Source organism: Heliconius melpomene, chromosome 9, assembly GCF_056956725.1.
Source record: "Heliconius melpomene rosina isolate 202511_hmr_F chromosome 9, ASM5695672v1, whole genome shotgun sequence".
Lineage (NCBI taxonomy): Eukaryota > Metazoa > Arthropoda > Insecta > Lepidoptera > Nymphalidae > Heliconius > Heliconius melpomene.
The window spans coordinates 2,839,959-2,866,362 of NC_140397.1; the positions used below are offsets into that span (position 1 = coordinate 2,839,959).

Genomic DNA, 26,404 nt, shown 5'->3' on the forward strand with positions numbered 1-26,404 from the left:
TTAATAAATGTACCTTATGGAATTAGGAAATGTATTTACATAATGTGTATGATGTTCTGATTAAAATGTATTTACTAAAAGAATTTTTTTTATGTTTCTCCTCCCATAACTTAAATTTCACAAACTTCACGAGTGCACCGTGTGACTGTAAACGCGACAGGTTGTGGGTTCGATTCCCACTCAAGGAAATGAAATATTTAAATTTTCATTTCTTCACTCTGCTGTCGAAGCAAAGCGCGGCGTTAAGTTCCATCTCAGCACGCAATGCTTCTGGAATTCAATGGAGTAGAGGGTTACGACACTAGACATCTGCTTACCCTGCTGAATGCATTAGATACTGAAAGAAAATCAAGTGGAATTTAAATCAACAATAAATAATATTCAGTCTAGCAAATTCCTTCACTATTAGAGCGACGATATTCTATTGTAATGTTAAACCAGTATTACCATAAGAATACATTATTATTTAAAGACAAAGTAACCCCTTGCAATTGTAATCTATATTCAAGAAAAATACTTTAAAACAACGCGAGAATTAATATTTTTAATCAAATCTATTTCTTAGATTGGTAAAAATTCATTGGGAATAACAAGAATCATTGCAGCATATTAAATAATACAAACCTATATTCATCATATTTTTTAAAAATTAAGTCTCTACATTCCTAAAATTATCAGCTTCACGCTTTATCACGTGTTACGACACTCCGTTGCCCAATTTCAGAACAAAGAAATGAGAATAAATAATAGTTCACTCCCACAAGTAGGGATCGAATCCACAACCCTTGTGCCCCACTACGGCCTCTACGTACCTATTCATAAAAACATTAAAGGTATTAACATAATGTAATCAATTTCTTCGTATAATCGAGGTCAACTTATCCATACTATTCAATATGCTGAACACACCTTACATACTAGTCTTTCACTACAACAGTAAAAACTCGGATATTATTTACAGCATAACTTATATCGGGGATGTAGCTCAGTGGTAGAGCGTTCGCTTTGCATGTGAAAGGCCCCGGGTTCGATCCCCGGCATCTCCAGATATTTTTGTTTTATAATCAATTTTCAATTGTTTATTTTTGACAAGTATATTTCGACATATATTTTATGTACCTACATATTACGTATTATTTGTATTTTTTCTTATTATTATAAGAATTTCATAAAAATAAATTATACTCAACTCTTAATTAACAAGATTAAAACTCGAAACATCGAAATAGTTAAATTCTAAAAGTTCAAATGTAATAAAAAGAAACAATCACAAAATGCGTATATATTTATTATTAGGTTGTTCAGATTGAGTAAGAGGCATTCACTTGGGAATTGCATAACTTGATAGCCTGACATCTCTTTGGTTGTTACAATTTAAGACTACCTTCAAACGGCCATTAAAAATAACAGGTTCACAAAATGTCACGTTACCGCTACAAAAATCTTGTTCAAAACGTAATATATATATATATAATGAAACAGCTTAATACGAAGCAATAAAAGAAACGCAAGTTAGAACGTTGCAATCAGTCGTCCTAAAAAATTACATTGTCAATGCTGTATTACAAAATAATTTATTATTTCCGACGATATATAATTAAAAATATATATAGTAAACAAAAAACTATGTATTTTAATATGTTTTTATTATATCAGCGTCGCAAAAGAAGATTTTCTTCAAATCTTTTAACAATACACGTGCACTTATGATGTCTCACTACGATTCAATTGTTTACACAATTTTCGATTTTAATTTTAAAAAATCCTATTTTTTAGAGTATTCCATCTTTTGCCTACATTTCGAGAGCATATTTGAAAATTAAACATACATAATTAACAAATAAACACTCATTTATCATACAACAGATAGTATAGACACAAGATTTGAAAAAGGAATGAATATTGTTTGACATTTAGTAAAATTTAAAAATCGATTTTTCATTTCAAAATATATACACAAATTTAAAATCGATTCTAATCAAACTGTGAACACGATTCGATGACATCACAAGCTTACCCAACCACTAATCTAGCAACACTATTCATACAATGAACACATTGTAATAAAACACTTTTACATGACATTTAATATTTCTAAATATTACTTCAATTTCATAAATAGGTTTGATTCGTGGCTCTCTTTTCTTGCCCCAATTCGAAAGACATTTTTTTAAATTTATTTATTTTTCCAAAATATTTTGTTTAAGCACTTTTATTGAGGGAATTTCAAAAGATTCAAATTTAAGTGGAGAAAATTGGGATTCTATATTATATCATTTTACCATCAAAATATCTAGACTATGAAATACTATCGAGAAATAAGCTCCTGGCTATCTTAGAAACTAAAACACACAAGGCGAATAACCGACTAAAACGCGTCGTGTGCTCTAGTTAAAGAAAAACATACATTTTCTGTATGTATTATAGTCATCCCTAATTTAGCTTATTTATAATTTTCACGTAAATTGTCATAGTATTTTTACATTTTGATAAATTCCGCTTTTGTATCGTTTTGCACAGAGTATTAAATAAGCCAATAAAAGAATAAATTTGTTACTACACAAAAGTTCTGATATTTAATTTATTTTCATAGAAACAAACAAGTTTTAAATAATTATGAGTTTTGTAAGCAAAAGGAACATTACCTGAATGTAATTTTTTAAAATTATCTATCATATTGGTTTCATATCAGTACTATTTCTTTAGTGACCTAAATATAATTAAATTAGATTATAATTAAATAAAAATAAATTTATTTCAAAATATTACATGCTAACTTAATTTTACAGAACAATGTGAAATAAACGTTGCTTTTAATAACATTATAGATACTGTATTGTTTCAAAATAATTGTATGCTTTGAGCTTGACTATTTCAACTGAAGTTGGACTTCTATTACTTTGACAACCATTTGGAAGAAAAAAATAAAAACTCTTTAAATGATCAAATTTTTAACAAAAAAAATTGCAGTGGATGGCGTAAGTTTAATATATTGGTTTATTGTCTACATCATTATCTATATTGTTATTGACACAACACAGTATAAATATAAAAGACTGTAGAAAACGATTTCTTCGGCGGCCATTAAGGGTGGATTCACACTGTGGTGCCGGTTACGTTTCGTTTTCGGTCCAAACCCAGTTTGCCAAAATAATCTTATATGAGAAATATTCACACATGCGTGATTGGACCGGAAGGATAGTATGAATGCTCTCATAGTTTCTCAGACTGAGATCGAGTCGCGACCGGCACAATAGTGTGAACCCGGCCTAACGCTTATCGCACTCATTCATGTTCAGGTCTGTGTTGTTAGGCGCGGGGCTGCGGGGCGGCGGCGGGGGCAGGGGGCCCGGGGGGCGCCGGCTCGCAGGGGGGCGCTGGGGACCCGGAGGGCGCGGGGCAGGGCAGCGACGCGAGCGAGGCTGTGGCAGAGACCGAGGGGGCCGGCGTCGGCGCGTCCACGTCATTCTGCAACGATCCAACTGCTGAGCCGCCCGCTATAACACCGGGACCAGGCGAGGACACGGGGACGGGGGGACACGAGAGGCGGGGTAGGTGGGAACGGGGGAGGGGGCACCGTTACTCACTCGCTAATCTGCCGCCTTATCACCGTCGCTGTCTACGCTTTAAATTACATGGTATCTAATCTAAAGATAAAGTTCTAATAGCTGTGATTGCCAAAATAGCATTCCTATATGACTTTACTAAAGTAAAAAAACAAGTAGAATTTTAGGGACTTCCTGCTCTAATTCATTTAAGACAGTCAACGGTTTAAAACGGCATACATAAACTACGTTTGTGCTGATATACATAATTACGGTAAAAACTATGAAAACAAAATTGGACTGAAACATAAATATATTTGTAAAATTTCCAAAAAAAATCAATAGCTTAAACCAATAACAGCTTTTGTGCTGAAGCGTATAGCGATTGGGGGAAATGAAATTTGTAAAGCTAGTGCTCATGAGTTTAGGGTGAGTATGAAACGAATACCAAACACAAACGATACAACAAAATTTTAGTTGAAGTTAGACATAAATAGTGTAAAATCAGCACGAATTGCGAGTTGAATGGTGCGTGAGGTTTTAATAACACATGCAACACACAAAAATTGATGACAAAACAGCAAAAATAGTTGAAATTAAATGTTAAAAAAAAAATATATAATTTCAACCACAAATCCTTTTAACTAATGATGAACTATAAAATATCAGTGTTAATTGAGCACAGCCATTATTATCATTCAAAATTCAACATTCAATCATCCACACAATGAAAACAAATATCACACAACCATGAAAAGTGATGAGGAAAGCAACAGGAAATAGTTATATGCTAAGCATGATAATACATACAAAATATATAATTAACATAATAGAATCATAATAAATATAGAAAATATAAACACATATAATTACATCATATTTATATCTAAAACTCTTAAAATTAAACGTTTACCTATGTTGATGTTACATCCTACCTTATGCTACAAATATATATTAAAAACAAATACGCACAACACATTATGAAATATAACGTTTAAACAAAACTCTTTACCTGTTACAATGATGATGAAGATAATAAAACTGTTAGGTCATATACATTTCCTAGTTCCCGAAACGTAGCCGACTAAAAACAACACATTCAATATTACATAATAACTATATACGGGATGTAGCAATACCACTGCACAAATACTAGAATACGAATTCTATTAAGTACCTATTTATTTTATTATTATTTTTATAACAATAAAATTACTACAATTTCAAAGATCTACGTTTAAACATTACTCCATAGATAGAAGTTTTCTTTTTATAATCTATTATATTCTATAGTGATACTAGTATTACTGTCAACATTTTAAATTTGGAACACATCAGTGAAGTATCAAGGTGTCACTCGTTAGCCAATCATGCACTTCTATTTGTTCATAGTTTAAAAATCGATTATTACGTTACGAATAACCAAAACAAATTAATATGCAAATATTATAATAATTTATACTTGAGCTATACTCGTACATAAAAACATTCATGTTCCTCTTCGTTCTAGCACTAAACATCGTATCACTAGCGTCATATTCTATTTGAAATTCGAAATTCGAACGTCTATATAGTCTATGGCCTAGAGGTGTAGCTTGTACAGATAAAAAATACTAAGAAGATCGCTCGCGTCGTTTCGATACCGGCGGCTCCGTTCTACGCACTTACTGTGAGCGACGTGTTTACAACCCAAGTACGCTCTCCGGAGCGCATTTGTGACTTTGCCCTGATTGCCACAGAAAAAAATCTTAATATCCATACATGCTTTAAATTTCATTTCATTCTATAGTCTATATTACAAGTAATTAAAATATTATTAAAGTTCTTGTGAACCGAATATAAACAAACGAGCATAACCATTTGATGAAAGTAAATGTTTCTTTTTAATTGTCAAAACGTGTCTGATTCTAAGAATGCGTTCTGAATTATTATTATCCATTCCATGTCACGTATTGAAATATGAGAAAATAGATTAAAAAAATTAATCATGCTTTAACGTAAAATGTCTCACCACACTAACTCCTGTTTTGGCCTGTAATTATAACATTTACTTTAACCTATTGTTCCTTTTGTCACATATACAATAGAATCTATAATTTAATTAATCTATAACATTTATATAACTTTTTTCAAATTTGCGAAAAAATAAGCATTAATTAAATGACCGTCTATTATTTACTTTTTTTATTATTGTTTGTGTTATTCATCCATTGTAAAGAGTAAAATTGTGTATTTGAATCATACCTAACATAGTACTATCAAATATGAAAGAATTGCACATACTGTTTGTTGATATATCCACTTATTTATTTATATATGGCCTAAAGTTTAAGTGACCCTAACATAAATATAACTTTGATAATTTCAAATATATTATCTATAGTATAGTAATAATAAATAAGAAAATTAATATAAGAATAATACAAATATATATGAAGAAGGTATACGGAAATATATTAACAATTTTTAATTTTCACATTTAAAAAAAATAGATTATTTTTCAGTTTTTTTTTCATCTTAGGGTTTTGTCAAAAGTAGAAAGAAAGAAAAGCAAATATTGTAGACTTTTACTTTAATGTGAAAATTGAAAACACATACATATATACATAAATATAAAATATATACCCAAAACCAATAATAGAAAGTACAACATACACATATGAGGAGCGAACAAAAATATGGGATATTGTGACGATCCGTACTGTTGTTGTTTTTCATATCTCACAAACACATAAAAACTAACAGAAAATAGTTAATTTACACAAATATTCATAGTCTGATGAAAGTATTTGTTGTTTTCTTTGAGTATTGAAGTACTAGTAATAGACATCTTGAGAATATTTTCACAACTATTTTTTTATTTATAAAGTCATTAAATGCTACTGCAATAGTTACATTAATTATAGCCTATATATGATATTACAAAGTATGGTACATATTATGTATCCTAAATAATAACTTAGGATACATACAGAAGTTGTGACGCCCCGTCACAACTTTTTACTACAAACGCGAAGGTTGCAAGTTCCCAAAGTTCCCACTCAGAGAAAAATATATTCATTCCCAAAACACTTAAAACGCGACCCAAAATAAAAAAAAAACATAGTCTACCTATCCATAACCTAACCTACAAAACTCAACTAAACCTATCCAACACTCCCACCTAACAACAACCGCTCAACAAACAACAATAACACCCCCCACAACAACAGTACGGCAGCGTGAGGGGCGCGGGCGTGCGGCGCGGGGGGCGGCGCGGGGGTTACCTTGAGCGGGACGGGCGGTGCCTCCAGATGGTAGCCGATGTCGCACAGCGAGCGGAGCAACTCGATACCTGCGGAGAATCGATAAGGAAGGAATAATCGATATGATGTTTGTTAGGCTTAGTGTTAGTTTTTGGTGTATTAACTCTATGTTCAATAGGGTATGGAGGTGATTAATCGATAGATAGATCATAGACTAATATAAACATAAAAGATCACCAACCAGGCCGTCGGTCCCGCTCGTAGCGTGTCTCCCACGCGTCAAAGAGGCGGTTGTAGTAGCGCGGGCCGGCCAGGTAGCCCAGGTAATGGTGGGCGCGAGCGGCCGGGAATACGCGCTCCACGTGCGCCGCGCCCGCCGCGCTCGCCAGCTCGTCCTCCGCCTGCACCAGGTGCCGCACGTCGTCCGGCGTCAGCGTCGACAGGATGTCGCGCAGATACTGAGGATAAACACAGATATTTTTTATTATACTAAGTTATCGCTCAATATTCAAAATATAGCGTCTTTGCGCTTGTGTTTCTTACCAGAGTGCAGACATGAAAAAATATTTATTTACCCCGAATGGAAATCAAATCCCCAAACCATCGCGTTTATAACGTTTTTTATGGCTATCCCAAGCAATTCAAAATGCTATAAAATTGAAGTCATACAAATACCGGCCAGTATTTAAAACAACTTACCATATCTCTATCTTCCATGTTAGTGTAAATAATATGTTTGTCTCTTTCTTCTTTAGACAGGTATACTGTATATAATCTACTATCATAAGGCAAGCCCGCCTGAAAACATTTAAAATTAAATCATAGTATATTATTTATTAAAGTATATCAACTTTAATTTTGGAAAAAAATATTAATTTAAAAATACACATAAATATTATTGTTTAAAAACATTTTATAATATTTTTGCACATTTGCATTCTTTTACAATATATGTACTTCCTATGCGGTCGACGACTTGTGTCCGCCCTAAGCTTAGCTGTAGAAAGCTACGCAGATTTGATTTTAGAATGCTTTTTAATTGGTTATGCCATACCATGGTTCGTAAAGCCTGACTTCAAGGTGGCCACGACGCATCAGCCATACTGTATGTGCGTGTCAAAGACAAGGTAACTACTTACAACATAATTTAAAAAAAACATACCAATTTACTAGGTTTCTCTTTGCATAGAGTTTCTAAATTAGTTTTGGCGGGCACTTGGAACTGTGCTATATTGAGCACAGTCGATACTAACGGACCTTTAACGTGGATGTCTAATGGGGACGCGCTGTGCAAGCTCGGCGATATGTTCACCTGAAATTGTTTGTATTATTTTTGTATATTTATAGTTTATATGTGATACTTATTTTCTTATATAAAACTAAACGCGGCATAAAGCTCCACTATCGACAAACAATGTCTCAAATAGTTGGCGAAACTCACTGAGTTGGAGTGTCTTAACACTAGGTTCATTCACCGTGACTTGCGAAAAGAAATAAAATTAAGATTTCAAATAAATTTCATTAACAAAACTCCCCTGTTTCGAAAAGACTGGCAATCGAACCCACAACCGTCACGTTTAGTTACACCCTTGTGTCACTACGCCGCGACGGCCTCAACAACAAAACATCAATAATACTAATATAATTACTTTCATAAATTAACACCAATAAAAAGAAATCAAAGCATACCTCCAAGAGCCAAGGCTTTAAATCCTCGTCCAACAGTACATCAATACCGAATAATTCGTAACAATTGTACCTCGAGGTTATATTGGCTTTGGTCAACGAACTGATGCTCGCCTCACCGGATATGATTGTTTTAATTACTAGATCCTTTATGTTCTCCCACAACTTATCTGTATCTACTTTCTGTTCAGTCTTTAAATATTGAAATAGTGTTTGTAGAGTCCTGGAAACACTATTTGATTAGTACTATTTATACATTGAATGTTTATTTTCTCGCTCTGGCAAAAGCCCGGCGTTGAGTTCCGCCATTCAACATGAAATATTCACGAAATATTCCGCGGAAAGTGTGAAACGGAGTGTCTTAACACTAGTTTCCCTCTGTCTGTAATCTGCTACATGCGGGATACAGCGTGAATCTCAATCTGTCTCTCGTGAACAGCATCAAAAATAAAATACAATAAATAATTACCACTTATGTCCCTCGCAAGCAGCAAAATCTTCATTAGGTGTATAATTCTTAGATAGTCTATTGATGGAGTAATTAGTTAAATGCATGTATCTATCGTTTAATGATGACAGTTCATCATTATATTTCACTGGAAAACGAAAAAATTAATAATTATTTATATGAATAACTGCATTTTTAATTTGCTAACAAACTATTTTCTTAATTTCTATAATAAAAAATATATACAATATATTATGGTTATGTTATTTGATTAATGCATTCATATACACAATGTATATGGAAATTGTACATTTCAATGTATAAACTAAAGTACGAACTATGAGTTTTGGCCTTTTTTCTTTTTTGATTTTTTTTAATGTTCAATTTTACTTTGCTTGCGACATATTTAAATTAATATTTATACATAAATTACAATTCCATATATTTAACTTACCTGAAGCAAACCTCGCTAAGCCATCTTTATACAAATATATCCTCAACGGATGTATAGAAGTAACAAGTACATACAATCTGAGATCAAACTTGCTACCATTGATCAAATAAGGCTTAGATACATATCGTTGAACAACAACGGGTTTTTTCTTAGGTATTTGAGTCCAACGGGATACTACTTTGATACCCGTACCGCGAGCTGATGCTGGCTAAAATGTCAATTTTTATAAATATATAATCTGTTATTTATGGTCAAATTTTTATATTTCCTTGTAAGATAAAATATTGTTATACCTGATTAACATAATGGATGCTATATTGTATCAACATTTTGATAATTATCGTTATATTTTTTACGCTGTATCACGAATCTTAAGCAGAGGGAACCTAATGTTATAACACTACGTTTTCCGCTCACTATTTGAGACATCGCGCGTAGAGTGGCGGAACCACTCAACTGTAAAATCACTAATCAACTCAATTATAGTCTTGTTACCAGAGTGAGGAAATGAGAATAAGTGATTCCCCTGAATTGGAATCGAACTCCCGTACACACTCTGTTCAAATAATATTCATTCAATACATACCGGCTTAATAATCCATTTTTCATTATTAGCCGCATACTTTTCCCAGTCATGTTTCAATATCTTCAAATCATGTGGTAAAACATATGTTTTGGGCATTATACCAAATTCGTTAACGCCATATTTAGATGCTAATTTCTGTAAATTCCTCCATAATCTATCTTTTCTACCTATTTGGAAGGTTCCCGGGAAGTGGTTCATTTTCTGTCCGTCCTTTATTGCTCTGAACATTATTGACTTCATGTGTTTACCCCATATGCCTATCCAGTCTACTGTTTCTGAAATTAGAAATTTACAAGTGTTAAACATGTTTTTTTTTTGTAAAATTTTATTAAACTTGAATGATTAAGATATAAGACCATTAATAAGACGTCCTTATGTCAAAATTTTTGGTATGCTGAAATTTAAATATAATTTAAAACTTTTTTACCAGACAAGGAAATAAAAACATTAAATATTACATTTCCTCGAAAGGGACTCGAATCCACGACCTGTTGCGTTTACAGTCACACTTCTATGTCCCTGCGCCACGACTGGCCTCATTCAGTTTATAATTTTTAAGTGTCAAACCTAGATTTTTAAAACATCAATAATTGCATTAGTTATCCTAACGGATAATACACATATTTTAGAGAAACCACTTCAATATAATATAAAATCTAAGTATCTACATGTAAATTTATATACAAGAAAAAAAAAGACCTTCTTGTGGACATTCCGCCGTATCACACTCACTCTTGACCAATTTAAAGCCCGAATTAGTCAATGTTTTCTTAACAACTATAGGTGTTATAGTAGTGACTTTCCATTTGAGATGTTTCTGTATTGCTAATGGAATTTTTAAGGGTGTAGTTTCATCATGGCTGACGAATTTGAGGTATGGTGGTACTCGAGGAAAGAGAGACGGTCTTAAACAGCTGCTAATTGACTCTGGTAAACTTAAAGGTGATTCTGAAAATAAAAGCACGTCTTTTAATAATAAATAGAAATACAAAATAAACTTATTTATATAATTTATTCAAAAATATAAATGAAAATAAAAAGCTAACTAATTATTAAAGTTAATAAATAGAACCAAATAGATTAAATAGTTTTTAGTATTTTTATTACGAAATTATAGCAATACAACATAAGTAATATGTACAATGTTTACTTTTAAGTTAAACTAATAGTATTTAAATAAAAATTAGGGATATATATTTCTATAATTATTTTCTAGCTAATAATAACGTCTGTAATTCAATAACGCAAATTACGACTGAAAAATCAAATAGACAACTTAAAAAGAACCAAATGATACGAATTAAATATACACAATTTAGGAATTATTATTAATTTGAATTAATAATATGTTACTGTGTTCTTCATTACCTACTCATTTACAGATATTTTGTATTAAATAAGCAAATCTGTCTATCTTTACATCAAAAATACGTTATAGAAAAAAGAAACCAAACAAAGCTACAAGTTTTTCATAGAGTTGGAGACACTACACTACACAAATTAAACGATTTTAAATAATAAAAGAATATAAATGAAAAAATATTATTAACAACTAACAAATAAGCGAAGCTTTAAATATTTATATTAAATATTTAAAGAAAAATTTAGCTTTGTAACCTTTGCGCGTTGGTAAAGTTTTGAAGGGATTAGTTGTGTGTAAGGAAGCCAAGAATTGTTGATTTTTGTTTATTTTCTCTGTAACATTTCAACTACATGTAGATATTAGAATTACATGAAAATATAAAAAAATAATTATACTTCTTATTCGATAAAACCCGTAAGATTAATTAATAAAATGTATAAAAGAAAACTACGATTTTATTTACAACAAAATAATACGAATAGGTGTATGCATATTTAAAACGATATTGTAATTTTTATTCAGCTTTACGTAGTATCCCGCATATAGTAGAGTAGACAGGGGGTGCTAAGACATTCGGTTCCTAACTTTACGCCTATTTTTTCGAGACATTGGGTGCTGAATAGCGGACCTTAACATCGCGCTTTGACTTGTTACCAGAAGGAAGAAATACAAATAATAATAAAAAAATAATTCATTCCTGCGAATGGTAATCGAACCCATAGGCGTTGTTCCACTGCATTGTCAAATATAATTATAAAAATTAGTCTTTAACCCAAACATACAATAACACTGTTATTCTTATAGAATAAAATGATGTACATTATGACGAAAATCTTCCAAATATTATTATATACAGAAATTAAGTGTAGAGCAGTAGAAACATTGATAAAAACGCCGCTATCTAAACTTCTCAATTAACAATAAATTAAACAGTATTTAAATTTAAAATATACACTCATTATCTCGAATCTCGATGGAATGACTTTACAAAAAAAACACTACGAATAAAACTATCTAAAATAATTTGGCAGAGTCAGGACACCAATTTTTCGATTTAATATGATTTTCTAGAACAACGTTTATTATTTTGTATTAGGTGTGGAAAGCGATGGAGATTCACACGTGATAAATTAAAGTTAATTTATATTAGCGTCAGTACTGACCTTGCCCACTCTAGATATCTTGTCAAATAATATTCTTAAATAATGGCTGACTTTTAAATAGTTTATGGGTGAGTTTGCGTTGTGAAATAATTTAAGTGGATTTTTATATATAAGTTTACCTAATAAGTTATGTGACTATACTAGAAATATTATAGATTTGATTTTTTATCAGCTTCACGCTGTACACCCAAAAACCACAGGGTAAGTAGAGGGAATTTAGAGTTAAGACACTCTAGACATTTGATTTAATAAAATCGTTTATGTAAAAATTAATTGTATCCTAATTAGTATTTAGCTTATGCATTATACCCACATTTTTATAATGTCGATAAGTAAAAACGCTATAAAATGTAAATAAAAACTCACCTTTCGAAGGCAGTGGTTTAGTAGAGACTACTGTTCCATTCAATTTCGTTGCTAACTTGACCATAGAATTTTGTTCTGGATCATTCTTAGGTACCAATGGGGGAGGTGGTTTGTCCAATTTGTCTATTTCTATTGAATCTGTGTCCATTTGCCACGTGTCCACTGTGGGGTCAGGTGATGGCGATCTGCTGTTAGAACTGAAATAACAATAAATAAACATAATTATTTTTTGTTATTTATTTTGAATTAAATTATATGTATTACTTTGACTATGGTAAAGAAAAAGGAATATATAACTTAGTTATATTACTATTAACTAATTACTTATATATTAGTATCAATAAAATGTAAAGATATCAAAAATAAAAGCTAGCTTTAAAAATTAAGTCTAAAAAAACATTATATTAATACTTATTTAGTTAACGTACAAAAATGTAAACTCTTACTTTTTATACATTTTCTAAATAACTATCTTTCTTTCTTTAGTGTGGAATAACACTTAAAAAATGTCAAAAACCATAATATTATATTTTTCCCATCTTAATTCATAACAAAAACACCAATACAACTTACTCATCAGCCTCCCCAATAACATCATTAGTGCTAATCTTCATCTTAGTGCTTTTAATTTTCGTCTTGGCCTTCTTTTTGGTTTTGACAGCTTTCTTCGGTACAGGTATGGCAGTCACCGAGCTTACGGGCAAAGCTGGACTCACAGCGGGCCTGGTAGGCGTGTGAGTGTCTTGACGAGGCTACAATATGTAAAATATAAAGTTAAAAATAATCCTCTTAACAGTTGTGCCGAATGGTGAAGTTAACATTGAAAACGGTGGCTAATGACGTTCGAATTCCATGGGAGTTTGTGTTTATTTTTATAGTAAGTATAGGTGTTTCACAGGTTTGATTAAACAAAGCGCTTCCCTGCGTTATGCTTCCTTAAAAAAAAAATCGCTAGAGTATTAGAGTCAAAGAATAATTATCTCTCTGATATCCCACATAATAGCGTAAAGAGAAAAAACCTAGTGTCTGAACTCTCCGTTGTTTACTTTGTCTATTGAGTGTCAGGCGGCGGAATTCAACGCCGCATTCTGTCATATCAGAGCGGAGTCGTGAAAATAATCAAAACAATCATTACTCATGGAATTACTAAGAAAATATATACTAGTAACAAACATCTTTTACGTTACTTAATTCTTGTAGCTTGAATACAATTGGCAAACAATTTAAATATAACTTTATTTTCAGTTCGGAAATTCCTTTGTGATCACATAAAGTGTTAATTTTAATGACAAATACTAGATGAGAATATTCGTGCGCATTTCAAATGAAAATAGAAACATTAATCCCCAGCACCCGTTCAGAACAGTATGTTTTAGAATTTAAATTCTAGATTTATTATTTCTTTGAAGGCCTTAATGATGTCGTGGCGCAGTCTAGAAACGGTTGTGGGTTCAATTCCCGCTGCGGGAATGTATCATTTAATAATTTATAGACATTTAATGTAAACATTACTTTTGCATGAATCTAGTAATTTATTCCAAAAAGTTTACTTTTATCATCATGATTACAGCAGCACTTTGTACCCATCATGTTATGCAATTTTTTTTACTATCCCGCACACCGCAAAGCAGACGGAAAGTGACTACAGGGGAGCAGAGTGTCTTAACTCTAAACAACCCTATCCTGCTCAGCGAGAAAAAAAAACATCTACAATAATAGTATAAAATATACCGTCTATATTCATTTAAAAAAAAGTTAATATAACAAGCAATAAAAAAAATAGCAGAAACAAAACGCATCACAAACAGTATCACCAGACACAATGCAAACGTTATAAACGATCGACACGTGTCAATCAACAGAACAAAAGGGAAACAATCGACGGTAGTTTTGACGGACACAAATGATAATATTTAAAAAAAAAAGTGAAAACAGAACACGTTTTCCTACCTGCCACGTGGTAAACGACAAACAGGTTAACAATGAAGCGCCACCGACTCTCGACAAGAATAAACATAGAGAAACACGAATTCAGCGGATTACCGTAGCGCAGTTCCGTATTATAAATTTTGGCAACCATCACTGGAACACTAAGATTCACACTTTTCATCCACTTAATACCACTACACCTTGGTTTTTCAATAATATTATTTAAAAAAAAATTACAAAAAAAAAACATGCCAAGGATACCGCTTACAATGAAAACCGAGGGGAAGTAACCCGTAAATTGCTGAAGTCACGCGAGGGAAATTAAAAAGTTATAATGCACTAGATCGATTAAGAATCGAAGCAGAGTGGAGAAGTTAGATACTAATGCATCGTATTGACATTTGGTACAATTGGCATCACGCCCGAACCCGAGAAGCTGTGCCGCAAAAAAAAAATCTAGGATCCCGAAACCCGCTCACGTGCTGGTCGGAGAAATAATATAAGAACTTATTTAAATGAAAACGTATTTTAATTTAAAATTTGAACGTAACGGGATTTGAACCCGCGCTTCTTGGACGGCTTAAGTAAGTATTTCCCGTTCCTAAGTGTGGATTAACACTTTTAAAAATATCCAAAAATAATATATGTGTCAGTGGGCCTCGTCTTGGCTTGTGATGAATCAGTTTATTTAAAGTTTTATGATAAATGATCTAGTCATTTCGTATATGATGACGACAGCCTACGTCACTGTTGAAGCGAGTTGAAGCGTCAATGGTCAGGAATTCGAACAGAGGCAAGTAGCGCATTCTATTGTTATTCTAAGATGTTTGTTCTGGTTTAGCCTTGGATAATTTGTTACTTGAAATATATATAGATTTTTCATTAAGCTATTAAAAAAATCACGCTTCACGCTGTATCCCGCATATAGCAGGATAGGCAGAGAGAATCTAGTGTTAAGACACTCCGTTCCCCACTTTCCGTCGATTTTTTGTGGCATACCTGTCGAATGGTGAAAGTAAACTTTGAAAATATTAATAAATACTAATTGCAAATTAATTATAGATTTTAGAAAACGGCTAAAGTATTTTTGTATTTCACTAAAAAAATAACTATAAACAATAATGAACACTGCTCTAGTATATTCAAATGTTAGAGCGAAGCATTATCCTAATAATAAAACCAGAAGTGAGCAAGCTGAAACTAGTATCAATATTCGGTGGGACTTAAATAATAAATGTTACGCATACGTGAAATGTTCGTTGAAATGAATAACAATTAAGAAGCCAGTAGTGGCGCAGGGCCATAAAGTCTGACTGTAAACGCTACAGGTTGTGAATTCGATTCCTTCTCTAGTAAATTAAATATTCAATATTTTCTTCCACCACTCAACACGCAATGCCTCCAGAATTCGGCGGAAAATGGAGAACAGAGTGTCTTAACACTTGGTTTCCCCTGCCTACCCTGCTGTGTGCGGAATGCAGCGTGAAACTAAAAAAAATACTGGTATATTATTATTTAATTGACCCACTTTTCGCATTATTTCATCAAATTCGTACTAATTATTTACGATATTTAAATGCGTCATTAGATATTCGTTGATAATAGCTGTTATCAATTTAAAAACTAATTATTAAAAAAAATAGCACGACTAAACAAGCACCAAAAAAATAATACTTACAATGTGACATAACTTCGATATAATCTTTTTCAGTGATGGCATAGTGATAATAAATATGTAAACTCAACTAACACACGAATCACTTTTTAGCACTTAAATATACATAATAAAAAAAAAATCACGGCCTCTAGTTAAATTACTCAGGCGAGAAAAAGGCTTTTTAAAAATTATTTATTTAATTTTATAAACAACCTTTCTGTTTTAAAGCAAGTTGAAGACAGAGAATCTTTATTAAAATTTTATATAATTCAAAACAGTTAAGTCAGCCAAATACTAAAACACTATTGTTCGATTCCGCGAGGTGCAAGTGCGGCGTCATCGGAATGTATCCTTATGCTTATGTAACTCCTCCCTCCTTAAGATGGAAGCTGGTCCTGCAGGTTCCTGAAGCGTCCTCGCTGCTGGTTTCCTCCGGGACTCTGGGAAGATGCTCGTAGATTTTCCAAAAATAACATTTATTATAGTAGTATATAATAATCATAGATAAGCTTGAAACAGCCAGGATAATACTCTATTTCTTTATTTTCTCCTCTTCTTCTAGGGTTTGGATATTATATGCAAGTTGATGTATATAATCGAGAGGTATATATTCTAAATCCTTCTTTTAGGTAAGAGTACCCTTCGTTACCAAGTATAAGGGTTGGAATGAGAAATAATTGTTAGGTTATATTTATTATTAGAAATGGAAGGAATTTCTAGGATGGAAATTAGGAAATATTCTGTACTATATGCTTTCATCATAATAGACACTTTGATTTATTTATTTGAATAGGTTTAATGTTTACAAAATTAAAAACTACATATATTTTTTATGAATTAATAAATTTCCTTATAATAATTAGTAGTATCTAACTACTATCGAAACTAAACCATATATAATACCATGATTAACTCTAGAAATAGTAAAAATATTTTTTTTTTGTTTTTTTTTTATAAGTAAATCTAACTTATATTCTATTTTATTTCTATAAACCTTATGTATCCTTTAAGATGAAGTATTCTCGCATACAACAAAATAAGTTCTTTAAAATAATTATATATTATTATATATAGTATTTATTTGTATGTAAAATTATTATATATAATATTTATCTGTATATAGAACTATTATATATAATATTTATTCGTTATTAAGTAAGTAAAAGCAAGGTTAAACGTATCATTTTGTTTCAGAGTTTTTCTTTAATTAATAAAATTTAAATAATAATATAATATAATAAAATTCCATTATGTATGGGATCTAGGGTTATTTTGTGGAACACGAGGGACCTGAAATAAGATGAGGCCTTCGTAGCAATTTATAACGAACTCTATTAGAATTAGAGTTTGGATGATTTTTTATAATCTCCGTTATATAGTAAGGGTGCAAATTAATTATCTTATACGGACCTTTGAAATCTGGTATGGCTTTATCTCTGAGCGCCGTCTTAGCTACTTGCTCATAGACTGTTTCACCTACCTTATGTGGTTTTCTTATGTACTTCCTTAAGGATGATACTATTTTCTTCTCAGTATTATTTACTTTGGTAAATACGTCTTTTACCAATGTCCTAGTATTAGTTAATCTATTGTCTACTCTGTATTTCGAGCTGGGTGTTATTTTAGTGTTATACTTTGAACTGGGTGTTATTTCAGGGTTAAACTGCCTAACTAGTCTGTCATTATCGTTACATTTAATTAATAAGCCTTTATTTTCGTTATCTTGTTGGGAATGGTTAGTAGATACTAGATTATCAGGGTTGATTATTAAAATACTCATACTGTCAGTCTCAGTCTCTGACGGGATAATGTTTTGTCTGTCGTTGTCAGGCTCTATGTTATTATCGTTGTTATTACTAGATACAAGGGGTACCTGCGCTATGTTTTCACTAGTTTGTGCACTTAAGTCTTGGGATATACTGTCAATTATATTGTCGACTTTATTATTATTAGAATTTACAGTTGATAATGATTCGTCAGCTTTTGTATTTTGTTTGCCTTTTTTATATATAATATTATATGGTCGTAATTTAAATGTACCTATGTTACATATGGTTCGTCCTTCTGAATTGGTATTAATGACTTTAGTTATAAATTTTCCATTTTTAACATTAATAATAGCAGCAGGGGATGTTAATCCCTTAGACCAAATATAGTCGTCGTAGATATAAAATCCGTCAGTATAGTTTGTTTTTAACGTGATAAGTTTTTCACACTTTGGTTCTATTTTTATAAGTTTCTTATTATAGTCGAAATAAATAGGTATGTCGGCTGTCGCTGTATGTAGTATTTTATTTTTCAAATTAATATTGCTAGATAATGATTTTAATAAATCTAGACCTATAAGTCCTTTGTATTTAGGGTCGAAATCAAAAATAAGGAATTTATGAAGAATATTACTATTAAAGATTGGGGGTAAAGGTAAATTCACTACATGATTATGCTGTGTTGTCGCATGAGCTGTTTTTATTTCAAATGGTTCATATTCTACACAATTTTGAAAAATAGAATTAAGTATAACTTCTGGTGAGATAAGGGATCTCGAAGCTCCTGTGTCAATTAAAAACTTACCTTTAAATTCGGGAATTACTATGTAGGGTAAATGATCTTTATCATGATTATTTATTTTTACTATCTCTTTACGTCTGGGTCTATGCCTAACGTAAAATCCTGCTGGTTACTTATTTCGTCATTAACTGGTTCATAAGTATCCTGCTCGTCTGGTATATGTATATTATCATAATAATACTCACCTGGAGTGTAGTGTTGGGAATACTCATTGAGTTGTTGCTCCTGTGGCTCGTCTGTGTAGAAGAGTTCCTCCACTGCGAACTGCGGCTTCTCTGGTTTATTTGTTGACCTCATAGTCACATCTGATATTTTTTGGGGTGGATTTATTTGCTGGTGAGGGATGTTACCTCTATGATTAATTAAAGGTCTATAATTACCTGGGAGTTGTCGGTTGGTTAATCTAAATTGTGAATTTGGAAATGGAATAAAGTTTCTATGATTTTCTTTAACCTTACTTTGGGGGTTTGACATATTAAAATTATTATTAAATCTATTGTATGTGAGCTTAGCTTCTTCTTGCCTAGCTTGTACAATGGCTAGTTCTAATGTGGTAGGCCTGGCTAGACGCACACCTATTGAAATTTGAAAGTCTAATTGGTTCGTATATTGCTCTATAACCATGTTTTCATAATATTCTTTGTTACTATGTTTACCTACGGACAAAAGGGTGTCAAGTATGTCTCGAAGGCGTTTCCCAAAAGTTTCCGCGTCTTCATTTTTATTACGTCGCGTTCGAGTTAGCTCTTGCATTAGTTGTATTTCGTTCCTAGGTTCACCTATTCTTCTAATCAAAGCGCGTTTAATCGCGTCCCAAGAGTCTAGAAACTCTTCGTATGCTATTGCATCAATTGCGGCTCCACTGAGTCTGCTTTTGATTAAACACACAATAGCGGGGTGGTGTTTCGCTGCGCCCTCTATTAAGCTTAATATATTATCTACTCTTCTAATATAAAAATTCAAAATTTTTGAATTACCATCGTAACGTGGCATAAAATCTGAAATTAACTTAAAACTAGAATTCTCGCAATTTTCAAAAGACATTTTATCTTTTAATCACGACTAACCTATTTAACAAAATAATTCAAACAAATAAAATATTTCAATTCAATATAATATTTATTAAAATAATATTTTATTATTTCATTTAATTATTTATTAATTATTTCATTTCATTTATTTATTATTTTATTTCATTTATTATTTCATTTATTTATTATTTCATTTCATTTATTATTTCATTTATTTATTATTTCATTTATTTCTCATAAACTTATTCAATAATAGTAAATGCCTATCGCGATTTGAGCTATATAGACAGATACAAAAATACGGAAGGAAATATAGCATAGGAACTTGGATAACAAAAGTACTCACCAAAGAAACCTCTGCATCTCCAACCGGGACTCAACTGCTTGGCAGAACCTCCGATGCTTAGGTGCTCCGCCGGTCTCGCCGTCGTAGATTCTTCTTAATAGATCGCGGTAATAACGATAGAAACCGTTCGCGGGCTTTAAGAGTTTGATTAAAGCCAAACACGCCGCGATCCTACCGACTGCGCCAGTTGAATTACTCAGGCGAGAAAAAGGCTTTTTAAAAATTATTTATTTAATTTTATAAACAACCTTTCTGTTTTAAAGCAAGTTGAAGACAGAGAATCTTTATTAAAATTTTATATAATTCAAAACAGTTAAGTCAGCCAAATACTAAAACACTATTGTTCGATTCCGCGAGGTGCAAGTGCGGCGTCATCGGAATGTATCCTTATGCTTATGTAACTCTCTTCTTTCACAATAACGTAAAGAATTCATTAAAAAAAACACAACTCTCCGCGCTGACAACGATTAATATCTCTTTTAAAAAAAAAAAATATTCCACAACTTCCTCAACCCGATAGATGCTATACTTATGTACGCTTGCGGTTGTGTAAACAAATTATATTGTGCGAAATTATGACAGCGGCAATAGGCACGCGAACGTCTCGCTAGCGATAGCTTTGAAAAACAACTAACTAAAACGAATACTTTTAAAATCAACTTCACGCTGTAATCCAGCACTGCAGAGTAGGTAGAGCGAACACTCCGTTCTCCACTTTCCGCCGAATTGTGGAGAGATAAAGAGTGGTGGAATTCAACGGCGCATTTTTGCCTCGACACCAGAGCGAAGAAATATAAATAAATATTTCATTTCTTCGAATGCGGATCGAACACACAACCATTCGCGTTTACTGTCACACTGTGCTCCTGGGCCACGACTGGCCTCACAAATACGAACAGGTACTTTCAATGTAAACTAAAAAGGACGAGACGAGCCCCATGCCTCGTAACTTGTAAAAGACAAGAACTTTTGTAAATCGTGAATACATTGTTCATGTCACACTAAAGGCAGTCAAAACCCACGCTTGCAAGTTCGCTTTTCGTTAAGGGTTGAACCACCCCCATACCTACCCCACAGTTAGGTAAATGGGAAGTAAAAAGATGCTAGTTTACCCTTTCTTACTTCAATTTATGCGTTAGCGTAATAGGCCTAATTTAATTTTTTTATAAAGCCTCAAATTATCAACCTTATTTACAATGAGATAAGAGCGAATATAATTTCAACAACGATAACAATTCATCGAAAGCACCGTACTGGGATGTGCCAGGTGTTAAACGAACCGTGAAATCGCTTCAAAATACTACTACTTAAAAAAAATAGTTTTCAATGACATTTAATTTTTCATTTTAATGCAAATTGAGTTTAAAAACTTTAAAATAGATAAGGTGCTTATTGATACTGAATTGAACACGCAACGCCGAGGTCGAGTTTTATAATTAGCTCAATCGATGTGCACTATAGTCTACTACTATAACATATTATAATCATTTGTTTATTTTACTTTATAGGGTCCATTTTTTTTTCAGCTTCACGCTATATCCCGCACATAGCAGCGAACCTGGGAATCTGGTTAAGACACTTCCATTCCCCACTTCCCGACAAATCCTTGAGGCATTTTCAAATATTTCATTTCCTCGAACGGGAATCGAACCCACAACCTATCGCATATGTGTGTGCCCTGAACCAAAACAAGCTTCTTATATAATATTAAAACATATTTGTGAATATTCGTAAATCTATTTGAGAAAAATAATATGAGATAAGTAAGATAGCAAATGATTCTACAAAAATAATAAGCACAAATGATATCGATTATTACATAGAATTATCAATTCAACCGATAATAAACAAACAAAGAATTTAAATCTACTTTAACTATGTCACGATAATTATTTATATACTGTGAGGGGACCTTTAATAGATACAAAAAAATATATATTGCTTGAAGCTTAAAGTTCAAATCATGCCTAGTTAATTTGTTTTAATAATAGTATTATTATTGCATTTATTTTAATAAACCAACTCTATTTAAACGTAATGTAAAAAATATATACCTCACCTGTGTAAAACTCTATAATCAATATAATAATTACAAATTTTAATAAACAGACAAACCTATATGTTTTACATATATATAAAAATCTTCATAATCTCTGCAGTTTGATAAATATAATTTAGATGAATCTTAAAATAAATAATATTATCTAAGTCTGTGTTAATTACGGCTATTTTTATATTATTTTTTAAATACCTACCTTATACCTTACCTTATACCTTAAATTACATCAACTTTGTGAATTGAAATTTACAATGAAGTCATTTATTAAATTTTTATAGCATGTTTAATTTGTATTCATAGTGCTCTAACTCCGAAGTTGTCATCTAATTATAATCTAATTTAAAATTAAATTTGTTTGAATTCAGAAAACATTGAATATTTAATTTCGAGTGGGAATCGAACCCACAACCTGTGGTTTACATTCGCACGCTTGTACCTCTGCGCCACGCCACGGCCTCTTGGTTTCAACATACATATTATATATTAGCTAAAATAAAACAATGAAAATTTTACTGGATTTAAATTTCTTTCAAGCTTTTAGTGGTATAAAATATTCATACAAATGAAAGGAACATTCCCTCCAATGAAACAGTAAAAGTTACTAAAAGTAAGCCAACTCTTTATATTACTGTATACATACAGCTTTCTGTCATACAAAGATTTTCATTTCTATGCTAAGTATGGAAATAATGTACTTGAAAAATAATACACCTCTATGTACTTTACTGAGGCCAGTAGTGGCGCAGGGGCACAAACTGTGACTGTAAGCTCAACTGGTTGGTGGTTCAATTCCACTTGAGGAAACGAAATATATAATATTTCAATTTCTTTGTTCTATTGTCAGGAGACTAGGGGAATGAAATGTCATAAATGACACGTAGTGTCTTAACACTAGGTTCCCACTGTCTACACTGTTGTGTGCTCGCAGATAGTCATATACGAAGTCACACCCATCCAACATTATCATAATTAATACAATGTGAAAATGTTGGCAACAGCAGCACCAGTAAATGAATAATTTAATAATCACTGCAGATGTCATAACTGTAAGATAAGCAATTCACATAAGATGTTTGTTTTTTTCTAAATCTTGAAAGATTATAATAAATCTTTGTAAAAGAATGTCATGTAAAACTCATTGTAAAAAGGCTTAGTGGAAACCTTTGAATATCTTTACAGTTGCTCGCGACTGTAGCGTGGTAGTCAACATAACAAAGTTGTAACAATGGTAAATATTTAAATATCTATAACTTTTCTAACACACAATAGCTAAAGGAAGTCAAGAAATGTACTAAGTCAATCAATCACTATGCCATTTTGTTGCTAAATTAAAAGAGTTCTACTACTAAACACACAATATCCCAAATTTATGTAGTGAAACTGACAATGGAGGTCCTGACACCAGGTTCTTTCTACCTACCCTAAAAGTATTTATGTAAGATAAAAATGTGCAAATAAAACTTACCACAACATCTGTTTCATTATTAATAGCTGTAGTTCGTAAAACATGCATTTTGTACACATCATCTTTCGGTGCTATAATAACTTGGTCTTGGCAACTACATCTTGTGTTTTTTGAATAATTTGAAGGAGTTTTCGCGGGAGAGCTTCCTAGAGCCCCTATTCCTGTGCCATATGAATATCCTGTACCAGAATTATCCTTTGCCCGTTTCATAGTATTTGATAGATAAGATAAATGACTGAAACAAAATTAAAGCTTATAAGAATAAAACACAATAAAATATAGTAAATGTATATTTCATAATGATTAAACCTTTGTCTTACTAAATTTTTAAAATATTTATTTTTAATATATTTTTCATTTAAAAATTTAGGTTGGCTTTCACATATCACATTATATATACATAAATTAGTAACCAACTAGTTTATTTTATGTCATGTTGTTGGGTAATTAAACTTTATTCATAAATTACTTCCCACAATTTCATAATATTTAGACCCCATACTTTTGACAGCAGAAAATACTCCCAAAACATTTTCCTCTCTCCACCCCCCACTTTCTAGAGTAATGTCATATTTTAATTTTAATACTTAAAACAAAAATCACAATATTGTTTGCATTTTGATGTGTGACATCATAACATTTTTTCCCTTTCAGTGGAAAAGGAGTTTTCAAGGAGTGCCTTGTCACACAATGTCACACTTTTTACCCCCCAGGGGAAGACATGGGAGACATGTGACATATTAAATATGGTCCCTTAGTGTTTTATTAAAAAAAACTAAGAGCATGTACATGTTAATAACCTTAAAACTAACCTTTCATAGCCTGGTATAGGTGAGCTTATATGAAAATTACAATAGAAGTTGTCCGATTCACTAGATGCTCTTTGTCTTCTTCTACCTTCACATAATTTTGGTTCTTGGTATGTTCTGGTCTTAGTTTTTTTTAATATACTCTGAAGCTGAGATTTTGGTAATGGATTATTGAGTATAGATTTTAAAGGCTGCTTTGCCATTGTAACTTCCAGCATTTCCTGATCAACTTTCTCGAGCAATTCTTCAACTTTTGGTAACCTGCTGTCATCTAGCTTATTATTTGACATTGTATTCACTAAAAGAGGTCTGGTGGGGCTTGATTTATGAAATCTTGTTCTCCCTGGCTGGTAACTAAAAAAGAAGGAAGCATTGATTTACTTATATACTGTTTTGTTTTAACTATTGTATAGTTTAGGTTATGTTTTGTCCAAGACTATAACTCACCCATGATGCAAGTTACTCTCGTGAGCCATTATGTAGTCACCGTTATGAGATGCGGGCAGAGAACACTCGTGATGAAACCTATCGAACCGATGGTCGTGTCCGTTGTTTATAGTGAAGTAACTCTTGTTTGGCACAGCGCGGTGATGGCGAGTATTAGTATCGGATGATCGGTGGAAATCACGCGTCACATCCTCGTACGGCGACCTATCGACACCTTCGCTGCGGCAGCGCCGCCTCAGGACCCTGGCAGCCCCACGCCCCGACCACTCAAATACCGACCCTAACGGATCACACGCGTCAAACCCGGCCTCGTAGCTTGGGCACGTTCGCATGCCATCCATATCCGCGTCTAGTCTAGACGCATCATCAAAACTCCACATGGATCGTGCCACACCACAAATTTCACTATTACACTGCTAATTTAACACTTAAAATCTACGGGACCATGGACGTCCAGCTAAGGCGTCGTGAAGGCCAGACGACGACAGCTGACAGATCACCATTTAACAACTACAAAACAACGTGCCAGTTCTCCCGCCAAAATTGAAAAGAATTATATATTCTTTTTACAAATAAATACGAATTACTTTTTTAAATTTGTAACCCATACATACTCTCACCATTCAAAATGAATCTACACCGTTAATTTACTATACATGCTACTAGTAATGGCGTTCAATGTAAATATTTTTTAATAGATCATCGTAAACAACAATGAAAATTTAAACACAATTAAATATTTTAAAATCCATATTTACTTATCCGTGTCTTGTTAATAAACCGTTATTAAAATATATTAAAAATTGACATAATAAATGAAATTGATTATCGGTAACAAAATGTTCACAGCGCGACGGCTACATGGCTGTTTTATAAAGGCATTGATCTATTTTTTCATAGCTCTATCTCGTGAGGTATCGCGGAGTGCATGACAGGGAGATCCGAACAAGTCGCTTTCTTGCCACTTTAGCGACTTTACATTTCATTTGTTTAGCCTTAAAATTGTACTATTTTTCATTCATTCAAACGATTCACATATCATAATGTTGCTAGAATTTATCAATATTATCTTACCATAGCAAACAATGTAATGTACTATTCTCAAAATTATTTTAATTATCAATAATAAGGAATAATATACAATTATTTTCTTTTAGTAAATACAAATATTATTCAGTATTCCAGTCAGTAAAAAATACAATAGTTATATAAGTATTTTTTATATTGTATTAATTCG

The 26,404-nt window shown here is 32.2% G+C and overlaps 1 protein-coding gene and 1 non-coding gene across 6 annotated transcripts; one reads left to right on the forward strand and one right to left on the reverse strand.

Annotated features, from left to right (window-relative positions):
- Positions 1-974: 974 nt before the first annotated feature.
- Positions 975-1,046, forward strand: TRNAA-UGC (transfer RNA alanine (anticodon UGC)). Its single transcript has one exon. It is a non-coding gene; the product is annotated as a tRNA-Ala (tRNA).
- Positions 1,047-1,272: 226 nt separating this feature from the next.
- LOC146536183 (tubulin monoglutamylase TTLL4-like) lies at positions 1,273-26,106 on the reverse strand. Of its 5 annotated transcripts, XM_085190030.1 has the most exons (17): positions 25,168-26,106; positions 24,724-25,074; positions 23,912-24,146; positions 13,430-13,608; positions 12,857-13,053; positions 10,664-10,912; positions 9,965-10,239; positions 9,379-9,586; positions 8,946-9,072; positions 8,480-8,699; positions 7,953-8,102; positions 7,490-7,588; positions 7,032-7,248; positions 6,812-6,879; positions 5,557-5,577; positions 5,214-5,271; positions 3,358-3,468 (listed from the first exon to the last, which is right to left on the reverse strand). In XM_085190030.1, the coding sequence occupies exons 1-17, from the start codon at positions 25,545-25,547 to the stop codon at positions 3,464-3,466; spliced, it is 3,039 nt and encodes a 1,012-aa protein (XP_085046156.1). In that variant the 5' UTR covers positions 25,548-26,106; the 3' UTR covers positions 3,358-3,463. The 5 variants fall into 5 exon arrangements, with proteins under 5 accessions (XP_085046155.1, XP_085046154.1, XP_085046158.1 ...); XM_085190031.1 differs by lacking the exon at positions 5,557-5,577 and having other exon boundaries at positions 3,359-3,468; positions 25,168-26,105; XM_085190029.1 differs by lacking the exons at positions 5,214-5,271; positions 5,557-5,577 and having other exon boundaries at positions 1,273-3,468.
- Positions 26,107-26,404: the final 298 nt, after the last annotated feature.